The sequence below is a fragment of the Myiozetetes cayanensis genome, unplaced genomic scaffold, assembly GCF_022539395.1.
Source record: "Myiozetetes cayanensis isolate MyiCay16 unplaced genomic scaffold, myiCay2020 scf30, whole genome shotgun sequence".
Lineage (NCBI taxonomy): Eukaryota > Metazoa > Chordata > Aves > Passeriformes > Tyrannidae > Myiozetetes > Myiozetetes cayanensis.
In genome coordinates, this window is record NW_026087522.1 from 3,419,595 (window position 1) to 3,433,420 (window position 13,826).

The 13,826-nt window shown below is 57.7% G+C and overlaps 1 protein-coding gene across 2 annotated transcripts; it reads left to right on the top strand.

Annotated features, from left to right (window-relative positions):
• The first annotated feature begins 7,814 nt into the window (after positions 1 to 7,814).
• TGFA (transforming growth factor alpha) lies at positions 7,815 to 13,650 on the top strand. Of its 2 annotated transcripts, none has more exons than XM_050325948.1 (6): positions 7,815 to 7,905; positions 10,076 to 10,129; positions 12,164 to 12,281; positions 12,455 to 12,604; positions 12,712 to 12,821; positions 13,035 to 13,650. In XM_050325948.1, the coding sequence occupies exons 1-6, from the start codon at positions 7,875 to 7,877 to the stop codon at positions 13,040 to 13,042; spliced, it is 471 nt and encodes a 156-aa protein (XP_050181905.1). In that variant the 5' UTR covers positions 7,815 to 7,874; the 3' UTR covers positions 13,043 to 13,650. The 2 variants fall into 2 exon arrangements, with proteins under 2 accessions (XP_050181905.1, XP_050181904.1); XM_050325947.1 differs by lacking the exon at positions 7,815 to 7,905 and adding an exon at positions 8,084 to 8,171.
• The last annotated feature ends 176 nt before the right edge of the window (positions 13,651 to 13,826 follow it).

Genomic DNA, 13,826 nt, shown 5'->3' on the forward strand with positions numbered 1-13,826 from the left:
TCCCACAGGGATTTGTGTGGAAGCAGGGGACAGAATGCTGGGGTGGGGGGGCTCGACTGGGCTCCATCACAGTTGGGTTCCCAGGGACACTCTGCAGCTCCAGGTGCTCCATTGCTCCAGGCCTCAGATTCCCACACCAGAGCATCCTGGATCCTGTGGATCTGGTGGGAGAAGCCTGAGGATGCCAGGAGATGGCACCATCCTCCTGGCTGGAGCTGCCACCTCCTCCTTCAGAGAAAGGGCTGTCCAGCCCTGGAACAGGTTGCCCAGGGAATCATTAAGGATCATGGAATCATTAAGGCTGGAAAAGCCCTTAAGGTCACTGAGTCAGGGTCACCACTAACCCATGTCCCCAAGCGCCACATCCACAGGGATGTTAAATGCCCCGCAGGGATGGGGACTCCACCCTGCCCAGGGCTGGACAGCCCTTTCCATGAAGGAATTTCCCCAATATCCAACCTGAACCTCCCCTGGCACAACCTGAGACCATTTCCTCTCAGTCGTTTGTTCTCAGTCAAACAAAGGACCCACATCCTGGGGGAGCCTGGGAGGGCAGAATCCCTGCTTTGGGAGCATTCAGGATTCATGGAGCTGGGATGTGATGAGGATCATCCAACAACTCACCCAAGGACATCTGTGTGTCTGACTGAGAAGAAATGGGATTTTAATAGGAAGAAGGAACTGGATTTTAGTAGGAAATTGTTTTCCCTGGGTGTCCCAGTGCAGCCGGTGCCTGTGGGTGCAGGATGAACCTTCAAAAATCCCTGGCCAAAGGAGCATGTGGGAAAATAGGGATTTTTATCCTCTTTTTTTTATATTTCTCTCCTGTTCTCTCCACAGAGCTTCTGGCACATGGATCAAGAGATTGGAACCTTGACCTTGGTGCCATCCCCGTCCCAATGGATGTGGGTGGGACACCAGCACAGCGGGATTGGTGCAGGATCCCCCGGCACCACCGCCTGTGCCAGGATGTCTTCCTGCTTCCCAAGCCACAGGATCTCCCCTGGACCATGAGCCGTGCCAGGATGTCTCCCAGCTTCGGAGCCAGGCTCAGGATCTCCCCTGGACCATGAGCCGTGCCAGGATGTCTCCCAGCTTCAGAGCCAGGCTCAGGATCTCCCCTGGACCATGAGCCGTGCCAGGATGTCTCCCAGCTTCAGAGCCAGGCTCAGGATCTCCCCTGGACCATGAGCCGTGCCAGGATGTCTCCCAGCTTCGGAGCCAGGCTCCTGATGGATTTTGGCGGGCTGGCCTGGGGCCGAGCCGCTTCCCCCGCCGTTCAAAGGCTTTTCTTGTTCGGCGCCGGCTCCCGGAGAAGGGCTCCTTTCACAGCCGCCTTTCCTAGACAGAAATTGTCATTTTCCAAACACAGCTTCTCTTCTCCTGGCCTGTAGCCTTCCTCCTCCCTGACGTCAGCAGCCTTTGTGATGCTCCGGAGGAATTTTGTGCTCCTGGTTCTTTTCACTGGGTTTAGATGATCAGGGGGTGAGGGGCAGTGGGGAGGCCACGGTGGCATTCTGACAGAGCAAGTGGGTTGGCACTGGGATCTGAGCAGTTCTGGAGCCTTGGAAACCAACACAGAGCCCTGACAGATGTGGAGGACTTTGGTTTTGAGTTTCTTGGTGTGATGGGAGAAGAAAGGGATGAATTTTTATCATTATTATTCTCATTATTATAATTGGTCATTATTGCCATTATTACCCTGTTTTTTACTAACTCCTAGGTTCTTGGGGCTCTCTGCCAAGGATTTTCCAACACACTCACACAAACCACGATGCACGTTGGAGAGACCACGGCTCCATGTCCCTGGAGAGCTGCAGGCACAATCAGCTCTGGTCCATCCTGAGGGGCTGAAGGCTCCAGGTGCTTTTTCCATGACCAGGAAATGAGGGTGAGGAGCTGGCACAGACATGCAGGGGGTGTTTTCCCTCTTGTGAAACCCCTGGGTGCCGTCACCCAGCTGAGGCACAAAGTCACCGCTCAGGAAAACGTTGCAACACAACCCCAAAATAGCAGCAATCCCCAGAAAAATAATGCCCCGCTCCCTGCCTGAATTCCCCCCCTTGCTCCAGCCCTGTCTCCTGGATCCATCGGAATGCCTGGGGGGCAGAGCTGGTGGCATCATCCCAGGGTTTGTCCCTGCAGCTCCAGTGACTCCCAGCTGTGCCCACGCTGCTCCTGGCACTCAAAATTTTCCAGCCCTGCCGCTGGCCCAGCACTGGGGTTTGTTTGGCAACAGTGCAGAATCAGCTCAGTGTTGTCGCCAGAGCAAAGTCCAGGTCTCTCCGGGCTCTTCTCATGGAATGTTTGTATTTCATCCCAGTTCCCACCCCACCCTGGCAGCTCGGCCGGGACACGTCCCCTGCACAGTCCCCTCAGCCTCGGGGCCCTGTGGGGTCACACTTGATCCTTAAAATGGGTCTGGGGGGTCTCTCTGTTGGAATGGACTGGCACGGTGGCTTCTCTTCCCATTTGCACCTCATCCATGCAGGGGACCCTCGCAGTGCCACCAGCCTGTCACCTTCTGTGTGAGAGTCCCCTAGGCAGCTCCTGGATCCATTGGAATTCACAGCATTCCAGTGTACCAGTGAGGTCCCTGGTCCCCACCACTGCCCAGAGCAGGGACACCAAGTTCCTGGACTTCCTGTCTGCCAGAAGGTCATTGCTGGCTCTTCCCAGCTCCATAACGAGCCAAACTTGGAGCTTTGGAGAGGTTTAGGGTCTGGCAGCAGTGGCTGCACCGTGACCTTGCCAGGATCAGGAGCAGATTCCAACCTTCCCTTCCCAGTTTGTCTCCCTTGGGAAACACAGGTGTGAGCTGTGTAAGATCTTGGGGATCTGCGGGTGCCTGGGAACATCCGATGGCTCCAGGGCCTCCCTCTGCTTCCCGGAGGAGTTCCGGAGAGCGCCTGGACCTGTCAGACCTGTGTGGCCTTCCCGGGGCAGGGACACATTCCAGCCGTTCCTGCAGGCTGAGTCACACGTGGCTCCTGCGGCTCCCGGCTGAGATCCTTCACCCTCATCTCCACTTCCGAAGGTGAATCATTCCCGTGGGAGGGAGCTGGGAATCGCCTATCGCACTGGGAAGGCTCAGCCCGGGGCAGGGACCACAACGGCGCTGTTTTCCCACATTCCCAGGGAAAGATGGGAGCTCTGGGCATGATCCTGGACAGCCGAGAGGTTGTGCTGGTGCCATCCCAAGGAGCTGATAACATCCCAAATCTCCTGGCTCTGGTTCTGGGAATGCCATCCCAAGGTGCCAGTCCCATCTCAAGATGCCAATGCCATCCCAAGCTTTCCAGCTCCTGTTGAGCCAATACCATCCCAGTGTGCCCATGCCATCCCTCCCCTCACATCTCTGGTGGTTCCGCTGTCATCCCAAGCCACTGATGCCATCCCAAACCTCCCAGCTCCAGTTGTGCCAATGCCATCCCAAGGTAATGATGCTATCTCAAGGTTCCAATGCCATCCCAAGGTGCTGATGCCATCCCAAACTTCCTGGCTCTGGTTCTGCCAACGCCATCCCCAGGTCCCAGCACCATCCCCAGGTACTGATCCCGTCTGCAGGTACCGGTGCCATCCCCTGCCCAGCTGCGGGAGCGGGCGGATTCCCGGGCGGATTCCCGGGCGGATTCCCGGGCGGTCGCCGCGTGGGGAGCGGGGCCGCGGGCGCTGAGTCAGCGCTCCGGAGGGTGCGGAGCCGCTCCTGCCGGGCAGGCACAATGGGAGCGCTGGATAAACAGGCTGAACAAGGACAAACAGCTCCCGCGGGGGCACTGCCAGCATTGTGACCGGCCGGATTAATGGCCCGGACACTGAGAGCCTCTGTTCCACCGCCGGCTGCTTTCCGGGGGCTTTTTCCTGGCCGGACACCCTTTCCTGGCCCTTTGCCCTGCTCCGGTGGCTCAGGGAGAAAGGAAGGACACAGGGAGGAATCCCAAGCCTGAACACCTTGGTTGGATGGCTGGGGAAACCTGCCTGGGGATCCCACCTCACCTGTGCTGGGAGGGTACCCTGAACCTCCCAGCCCATTCCTGATGCCATTTGGGAATGCTGCTCCCCCAAGAGTCACCCTGACAGCCTCCTGCCCTTCCCCAGTCAGCCAATGAAAAACCTCAGAGGGATCCAGAGGGTGAGAAGGAGAACCAAAGCATGGGTTTGGGGTCCCACTGCAATGCCCTGGACAGATCCCTAGAAGGATTAGGAGAACCAGAGTATGGATTTGGGGTCCCACCTCAAAACCCCAGAGGGATCCCAAGGAGAAGGAGGAGAACCACAGTGTGGATTTGAGGTTTCTGAGGGCACAGCCAGACGTGCAGCCGTCCGAGTGCTCTCCAGGCTCCGGTCACCACAGCTGAATGATCCCTGTGTCCGTGGCACGGGTGGACGTGGCTTCCCATGACCACAGCAGGTCATGGAGAGCTGGGAAACCCCAAAACACCTGGCACAGGAACCTGCCAGAGCCACCACGGGGTCGGCTCCAGAGCGGGATCAGCCCCTCTTCTCCATTCCCAGGGAGAATTCCTGCTCACTCTGGACATGCTGATCCCTGCTCTGCCACCGCTGGATAACGATAAAAATATATTTAATATAATCTGGTGCTAACTGATCCATTATTGACATTATCCCGGGAGCTGCCAGCCTGGAGCCGGCGGCATTCCAGCAGCCAACAAAGCCCTTGTTAGTGGCCAGGCTTGGACTGCTCCAAAATCCTTTACTTATGGAGGTTTTAGGCGAAAAAAGGGACATAAACAGAAAAGGGGGAGTAAGGAAAAAGGGGAGGGAAGGGAGAAAACCCTGAGAAGTTATTTAGGAAAGGAAGAAAGAAAAAAACCTGGAATAAAATGGACATTCACAGGGAAAATCCTGGCTATGAAAGAGCCTTTTAAGCTGGTGGAAAAACAGAACCTGTAAGATAAAGCCAGGAAAAAATTCCCAATAAAGCCCCATTTCTAGGGGGATGGAGGAGACATCAGAGGTGATGCCTGTCAGATAATGGGATGGAGATGCCCCGGGATGGGTCAGACCCCCAAAATTTGGGACTGGGGAGATGTTGGAGGCACTGCCCTTCCAATAACAGCCCTGGAATGGGCCAGACCCCCAAAATTCCGGGATGGGGCAGCAGCGATCGGAGCATCCCAGGGCTGGGACTCTCCAGGGCAGCAACAGCAACGTTCCTGACCCTGGGAATAACATTTAATTTATTCTCAGCCCATATATTAAGAAAATAAACACGGGGGGGGAGGAGCTGTTCCCCCCCTCTGCCGCCGCCTGATTGATTTCAGGGCTCCTCGGAGCAGCCAAACCCATCCCGGCAGCGACAATTTGGGATTGTGTGAGGCGGCGGGAAGGGCCAGGGGGAGCCCAGGCCGTGTTTTCCCTCTGCCTCATTTTCACCTTCCCGATCCAAAGCAAACAGGCGGCCGGAGGCTTTTCTGCTGGACACGAGCACACACAGCCCCCTTGTTCCTCACTTCTCTGGGCAGGGAGGGAAACGGGGGGACTGGGGGGATTTTTTCCTGTTTTTTCATCGCCACGTCGGAATATCGGTGATTAAAATCATGGGAGCACGAGAGGGATGAGAATCCTCAGCAAGGAGGATATTCCCTGTCCAACCCAGGGGGGTGGAGTTGTCCCCATGGGGGCACAGAGGGTGTTTGGAGGCAGAGGATTCCCTAAATCCCCAAAATCCCGTCTTTTGGGTGGGTTTTCCCATCAACTGCTGGATGGAGGAGTCTGCAGTGTCACCCTCCAACCTGGATAAATCCCTAAATCCCATGTTTTGGGAGAGTTTTCCCACGGGTGACTGCATGGAGGGGTCTAAAGTGTTGCCTTCCAGCCCAAATAAATCCCCAAATCCCACATTTTGGGTGGTTTTCCCACTGGCTGCTGCATGAAAGTGTCTGAAGTGTCACCTTCCACCCTGGATATCCCACAGGCAGGGAAAGAGGATGGAATGGGGGTTGAAGGTGAAGGGGTTTATACACTCTTTTTAGGGATTTACCCTAAATTGATGGATTTATCCCAGATTCAACTCAGCTATGATGGATCTGCAGGATCTGCCCCTGGGAATGACCCTTTAATCCCAAACCTAGCATAAACTATGGACAAAGAGCAATTCCAAAAGGAAAACCCAACCCCTAGAGGCTCCCAGGGCAGGAACAATTAAAGAATCCCAATTTAATTATCCTTATAATCCCACTGTAACACCTGGCTTGGGTTTGTGGTTTTATAACTCAGGGAAAAGGGACTGGAGCCCTGGAACTCCTGGAGCCAGCACTCGGAGAGGGCTGGAGTGTGTGGGGCAATGTTCTGGGTACTGCTTCCAAAGGGTGGGGATTGGGAATGTTGGTGGGGGTCACCTTGATCACCCAGGGGTGCTGGGAGCTGTTGGGAATGCTGGTAGAGGATGTTGAGGAGTGTTGAGAATGCCAGTAGGTGCTGGGAATGCTGGAGGGTCCCAGGAAAGCAGGTATGGGGAGAACACCCCACCTTTCCCACACTGGGATTGGCTCCCAGGGTGTTTTCCCTTTGGATGGCTGGGACAGGAATCCTTCATGGGGGTGGTGGGACCCCACTGAGTGTCACCACCCCAGGATCTGACAGCCAGATTTGTCCTGTCTTGGGGGATGTATCTGCCTGGAGCAGCTGGGAAAGACTTGGGACGGTTGGGATGAGCCCCACTGGGTGGAGATGCTGTGAGTGCCTGAAGGAACAGGGAGTCCAGGATGTGCAGCCCACAGGGCCCCCCATGATCCAACAGGCTTCAGCGGGATTTGGGGATGGTCATGGCACTGGGATGCTTGGGTTCTAGGGTAACGTTCCAATGGATTTTGGGGTGCTGGGGTTTCAGGATCAGCAGCGTTGGGAAGAGCTGGCTCCCAGCCCCTTCAAAGAGCTGCTTTCAAGTGCAGAGGGGAGATGGTATCACCTGGGAACGGGGAGGGCTGGGCCCCGCTCCCACCGCAGGGCTGGGAGCAGCTCCCACGGGACGCCGGCACAGCCCGGCACGGCCGCGGGGGCTCCTGGCACTGGGGGGCCCAGGGGGACCCCCTGCCTGTCCCCACCCCTGTGGGCTTCCATGGGTTAAATATGGTATCCCAGGGGATGACCCTCATGGATCACGGGGAATGTGTCAGCCACCAGATGGATCTGGGCCACCACAGTCTCCTTGTCCCCAGACAAGGTCCCCCAACACATCCCTTTACCTGAAAGGAATCCCGGCTGGGCCCATCGGATTTTGGGATGACCAAAGTTGGGATCAGTGGGGTGGGGAGCCTGTAGATTTTGGGCTGACCAAGGCTGGGATCAGCAGCAGCCGATGATGATGAAGGATGTGCTGGCAGCAGATTTGGCAATCCAGGAGTCACGGGAGAGCACAGAGGGGTGTGGTGGTGGGGGGTCCTGGTTCCTCCTGCTCCCCCTCCATGTGGGGACCCCGCTCAGGGGGTGACACTGAGCTGGGGGCTCCTCCTGGATGTTCCCATGAGGGGGATCCTGAGTCATGCCATAAGGGGGGTCCCAGGCACTCCCGTGAGGGGGGTCCGGGTGATCCCGTGAGGGCTGTCAGGATAATCCCCTGAGGGGGGCCCGGCGCTGATCCCATGAGGGGGTCCCTGCTGCTCCCCTGAGGGGGGTCCCGGACAGTTCCCTGAGGGGGGCTCCGGGGGCGATCCCGTGAGGAGGGGGGGTCCCCGGCTGCTCCCCTGAGGGGGTCGCGGTGGGCGGCGGTTCCCGCGCTGTGCCCGCCCCGGCCCGGCCGGTGCCGCCCATTTCCGCCGGGCGGAGCCGCCCCTCGGCCCCGCAGCGGCCCCGGCGCCACCGCCCGCCCCCGGCCCCGGCGCCGGCCCCGCTCGCTCCGGTGCAGCCCCGCCATGGCGGGCGGCCCGGCCGCGCTGGCCCTCGGTACGTGCGGGGCCGCTCCGGGACCGGGGGGCTCGGGGGGCTCCGGCCCGGGGGTCCGCGCCCCGCCTGCCCCGCACGGACCCCGCCGAGGGGAGCGGGGGGGGACACCCGCAGCCCCCTCCGCACTGGGGGGTTCTCAAGGGTTTGGGGGGCTTGGGGGTGGTTTGTGGTTGTTTGGTGCGTGAATGCCATGAAATCCCATAAAATCCCCCGGGCGGTCGCTCCCGAAGTTCGTTCCCTGTGGGAAGGCGCCTTCGCCGCGACGCGTGAGTACGGCCCCTGCCGCTAATTAGGGCGGTTAATTAGAGCTGGGGGCTATTAGAGCACGGGTGGTGGTTGCCAGGGAAAGGGGGAGCAGTGGGAAGCGGGGGTTCCCCAGGATGGAGCACGGCGATGCTGCGGATGGGACGGAGGCGCTTCCCAGGCTGGAATGGGATGCGTGTGGATGTGGGAGAACGCGGAGCCGGGTCGTGGGTGCCCCTCATGGGATGCCGGGGCACCGGGAAGGATCTCGGTGCAGATGTTTGGACCGCGGTTGGCTTTGTCCCGCCTGTGTCACCCTCAGCTCCGGGGCTCCTCGCCGGGGCAAGGGTTCTTCTATCCCGGTGGGAAAGAGCTACTTGGCAGTGCTTGGGTTCGGGAAAGTGGCTGGAATTGGCCCCGCTCCAGCTCTTGGAGCTGCCGCTTTGGCTCCGGCATGGCCACCGTGTCTCCTGATCCCTCGGGGGGTCCGAGCATCCCTTGGGGGGCTCAGTGACACCCCTCAGCTCATCCAGGGGCTCCCGTGGCCCCTCTGCTCCTGTTGCTTCCCATTCCTGTGGCTCCAGACCTCTCCAACCCCGATGGTTGCCCACGGTGGACATGCGTCCCAGATAAGATGCATCGAGCCAGCGGATCGGAGCATCCACTTGGAGAAGGGAAAACCCCCTCCAGCCCAACGTACATGCACCTAAAGGCTGCCAAGGGCTGGGCTGGAGCTGAGGGGAAATCGGAGCCAAGCGGATCAGGAGGGAAAACTTGGAGCAGGGAACAAGCCCCAGCGATAACGGGGAACTGAGCCCTTTGCTGGGAGGGAGGCTGGGAATTAGTGGGATGTAGTTATTGGATCCGTATCTATCAATCAGAAAGGTATGGGAGTCCCTCGGTGAGCTGGGGGCTCCTGCCAGGAGGGTGAGTTCAGGGAGCTTGGCTGGCAGAGGAGGTGATGGCAAGGAGAGCTTCCCAAATGTCCCCGGAGAATGAGATGGGATGGGACTGGAAAACCAAGCGAGAGCAGCTGCCTGGGCTGGCTGGTGGAGGCAGCTCCGCTCCAGGAGCCAGTCAGACCGAGGGTGTGGTTTCCACTGTGTCCATGAGGTGTCCACATTCCCTCTCTTGGGGAGCCACTGGAGCCCTCGGCTGGCACTGGGGATGGAAAACTGCTGCCAAGGACTGGCACTGGGGACAAGGTGGTCACACAGGGCAAGCTGGGCTTCCCCCTCAGCTGGGCTTTACAGGAGCAGGTGTTACACCTGACAGGGAAGAGACGTTGGGAAGAGGCACTGCTGGAGCTGAGGGGGATCCCAGCAGGAGAACAGACAAGCCAGAAGTCTGGAGGGAGTGATACAGCCACCCCATGGCACAGGGATGAGCCATTTCCCGAATAACACCTGATGTGGAGGGCAGAATATCAGGACAAGCCAGAGTGGAGCTGGAGAACAGAGCATCGTTCAGCACTGAGCCAAAAAAAAAGGGAAAATCTGATTAAATTTCCATGGGAAGAAAATTCCTGAGGTCTCCAACAGAAGCAGGGAAGCTGTGGTCAATTCCTGAAGCTCCAGTGATCCCTGAAGCTCCAGGGCTGCTGGGATTTGCTGGATGTGAAGCCTGAGGGTCTGTCTCGCCTTTCTGCGCCGTTCGATTAAATCCATGCAGGAAACTGGGTCAGATCCAGGGAAGGGGCTGCTGCCTCCGCTGGCTCCACACCCTGGGAAGGCTCAGAGCCAGGGGGGCTGCTCTGTTTCCCCTAAAGGGGCAGCTCGGGGGGGTGAAGCCTTCCCATCCTGCAGCCCCTCCTTCTGCCTGCACAAGGAATTCCTGCATTTAAAAACCTTGGAGTGATTTTGGTGAACCCTCCCACTTTTGGGGGGGTCACAGTGTGGCTGATTCCCATCTCTGCCCCTTCCCCCAGGTGTCCTGCTCGCCGCATGCCACGCGCTGGAGAACACCACAGCAGCCCGGAATGGTGAGTTTGCCAGTGGGAACTGTGGGGTATCCGTGTTTCCAGCCTGCCTGGGATCAGCCACATGGATGCTCTGGCATCCCATTCTCCTCCCTGCGGGATAACGGGGCCCTGGGTGGTATCCTGCCCCCTGGGTGGTATCCTGCCCCCTGGGTGGTATCCTGCCCCCGCAGGGGCTTGATCCCTAAGGAAGAACTGGGCTCTGCGGTGGGTGTTGTCCACACACCTTGCTTTTTGGGGGGAAATTCCTCAAAATCCTGCTGTATGACCACTCAGAAGTGTGTCCCAATGGGAAGCTGCTGGTGCCTGACAGTCCTGGCGGCACCAGGAGGATAAATTGGCTCATTCATGGAAGTGGCACAATGGGTCCCTTTGGGGCTGGACACCCTTTTCTTTTGGGGCTGGGAAACCCTTTGGGGTCTGGAAACCCTCCTTTTGGGGCTGGGAAAGTCAGCCTTTGAGGCAGGAAAACTTCCTTTGGGGCTCGAAAATGGAACAGCTCAATGGCATTGTTTAGGAAAGTGGTGCCAGGAGGCTTTGGAGCAAACCCCTGTGGTACTACCATCACCCTGAGGGTGCTGGCAGCCCTTTTGCTGATGGATGTGTGCCCAACCTCCCTTTGGGGCTGGGAAGACTCCTTTAGGGACTGGAAAATGGGATAGTTCAATGGCATTGCTTGGGAAGCATTAAAGGGAACTGTGCTGGGAGGCTTTGAGGTAAAACTCTGTGTCAGGAAAGGCACCCTGAGGATGCTGGCACCCCCTTTCCCAGTGAATGTGTTCCCAATCTCCTTTTGGGGCTGGGAAGTCTCATTTTGGGCTGGCAAATCTCCTTTTGGCGCTGAATAATGGGATGGTTCAACAGCATTATTTGGGAATGGGTGCTGAGAGATTTGGGAGCAAAACCCGGTGATGGGCTTGGCACTGGCATCCTGAGGGTGCTGGCAGCCCCTTTCCCAATGGATTTGTGCCCATCCCAGTGGGAGTTGATTTGAGAGGACACTGCAGGGACAGGGATCCTTGGGGTGGGAGGAGGAGGAGGAGGAGTTGGCTGCAATGTGGGCAACAGCTGGAAATGCCGAGGCTGAATGGGAGACAGGACACCCCAGGGTCTGTGCTGGATCCAGGGCTGCAACACAGGGACAAAGGGACATACTGCTTCTTCCAGCCCTGCTGATCCATCCTCAGCAATTCCAGGGGGCTCCGAGCCTGGGATGGGGAGCTTGGAATCCAGGATGGGGGGCACAGCAGGCACAGGCTTGGATTTGTGGGTTAAAACCCTAAAAAGGGGTAGTTTTGTAAAGATATTCCAGCCAGAAGGAGGAATCTGGGCTCTCCTGGGATAAATCCACCCCTGGGGATGGAGGTGTCAGGGTTTTCCTGGCGAGGCGCTGATTTTGGCAGTGATTCCCACTGTGAACTCCAAATCCCATCTTCTGGCTCCCTATGGATGCTGCTCTAGCTCTGACACCTCCAAGCCTCCACCGGTGCCCCTTCAGCGCCGGAGTCGGGGACATGGGAATATCCCTGTGGGAGCCATCCCGCTCCGTGGTTCCTCGCCTGGGCTCCCCGAGGACCCGGAGGCATTCCCGCATCCATGGCTTTAATTACCCTGGCCTGCCATAAATCCACGGCACAGGAACTTGAGGTGGCTTTGAAACGACAGCGATCGGATGTGCTTTATTCCCGGGATAATCCCAGCGCAGGATATTTGTTTCCCATGTCTGTAATTCAAACCAGCGTGGGATGTAATGGAAAACAGGATCCCGGCAAAGCCACCGGCTCTGTCGGAGCTGCAGCGACTCTGACGTTCTTTAACTCTCTCCTCCTCCATTTTAAGCTCTTTAGGAAATTCCTTCAGGATTATTTTCGGTGCTGGTTTAAGCAGGACCTGTCTGGACTCCTTTAGGTGGTCACTGGACTATATCCTACGTGCTGATCCCAAAATAAAGCCATCCAGCCCCAAAACAGAGCTGGGTAGGTGTTGGGCTTGGAAAATTCCCTAAAAATGCTATTTTGTCCTTGTTTTTTCTCCCAGGCCCACCGGTGGCAGCGGCCGTGAGGTCCCACTTCAATGACTGTCCCGACTCCCACAGCCAGTTCTGTTTCCACGGCACCTGCCGGTTCCTGGTCCAGGAGGACAAGCCAGCGTGTGTGTGAGTGCCGGGACCTCTGGGATGCAGGTCCTGGGGCTCCCTTGGCTCTTCCCTGCTCTGGGCCGGGGGGATCCCCAAAGAGCCGGGTTGAGCCTGGTTTCTCCGGTGACTCCGCTGTCCCTCCCCTGTGTCCCTATCCCGGGGTGACTCTGCTGTCCCCGTTCCCGGTGCAGGTGCCACTCTGGGTACGTGGGGACACGCTGTGAACACGCCGACCTCCTGGCCGTGGTGGCTGCCAACCAGAAAAAACAGACGATCACAGCCCTGCTCGTGGTGGCCGTGGTGGCCTCGGTGCTGCTTATCTCTGTCTGCGTCCTCATCCAGTGAGTACCCGGGGCTGGGGGCACCCCAGGGCATCCAGCACCTCCTGGATACATCCCGGGGAGCGGCCCTGGGACCCCCTGACTGCCCCCTCCCCCCTCCCTTCCAGCTGCTGCCGCCTGCGGAAGCGATGCCCCTGGTGCCGGGAGCCTGGAGGGGGCCAGGAGAAACCAGGGGGGCTCCTCAAGGGGGGCACCTCCTGCTGCCACGCCGAGACAGGTGAGGGCTGGGGGGACCTCCTGCTGGGACAGGGAGGGGACAGGGGGCACCTGAGGGGTGGCACCTCCTGCCACAGTGAGACGGGTGAGGGATGGGGACACCTGGGGGTGGCACCTCCTGCCGTGCCAAGACAGGTGCCCGGGGGGCACGACGGTGGGACCACAACCACCAGCACCCCCAGGGTATAACCCGCTCCCCCCTCCTTCCCCACAGGTGTGTGATGGAGCCAGGACCCCCCATGGACCCCGGGAATGGCATAGCACCTCTCCTCTGCTTTCGGTCTATTTTCTGGGATGTTTTCCCCCTTTTTCCTCATTTTCTCACCACCACGGAAGAAGCAAGGCAGGAATGTGCTCAGCAGCACCAGCAGAGCCACAGGGCCAAGCCCTGGCCTTGTGCCACTGGGCTTTACCTTTGGTTTTGGGTTGTTTTCCCTGGTTTTTGCCTCCTGGATGATTGTTTTTAAACCAGAACCCCGGCAAGATGGGGCTTTATTTTTCTACAGAGACAGAACCTCGGCAGCCACACAGCCCATGCTCATTTTGGGGACAAATACAAGCTTTTTATTAATAATAAAATGAACCTTAATCCTAGGAAACCTCCTCGGGCTGGAGCTCCAACCTCCAGCACAGCCTTAATCCTCCTCGTAGTCCTTTTCATAACCAACCTGGCACTCTTTCCTCTGTTTTTGGGTTTTTTTTGGTTTTTTTTTAAGTCATGGTTGCTCTCATGTCTTCTGTATATGTTGCACTGAAAGTTAATATTTAATGTTTTAATTTATTTTGTGTGGTTTAAATTAATTTTGATTCCTATAAATATGTTCTTGTGATTGCCTGGTCTTTTTTTTTTTCCCTCCTAATACCTCGATTAGAGTTATTTAAGTGATATAAAAGACACCTTTTTTCAGAAAACTCGTGGTTTGGGGCTTTTTTGGGGGGATAGTTGTGAAGGAGGTGCTGGGTCCTCTCACAGGGTGGGGGAGTATCCCCAGGGTGCAGGAGTGAT

What these genes read in the sequence shown, in the direction of transcription:
- TGFA (XM_050325947.1), top strand. Translation starts at nt 8,096, where the DNA reads ATGAAATCCCATAAAATCCCCCGGGCGGTCGCTCCCGAAGTTCGTTCC. An exon ending in CACCACAGCAGCCCGGAATG is followed by an intron (nt 10,130 to 12,163) that starts GTGAGTTTGCCA and finishes TTTTTCTCCCAG; the next exon opens with GCCCACCGGTGGCAGCGGCC. An exon ending in GAGGACAAGCCAGCGTGTGT is followed by an intron (nt 12,282 to 12,454) that starts GTGAGTGCCGGG and finishes TTCCCGGTGCAG; the next exon opens with GTGCCACTCTGGGTACGTGG.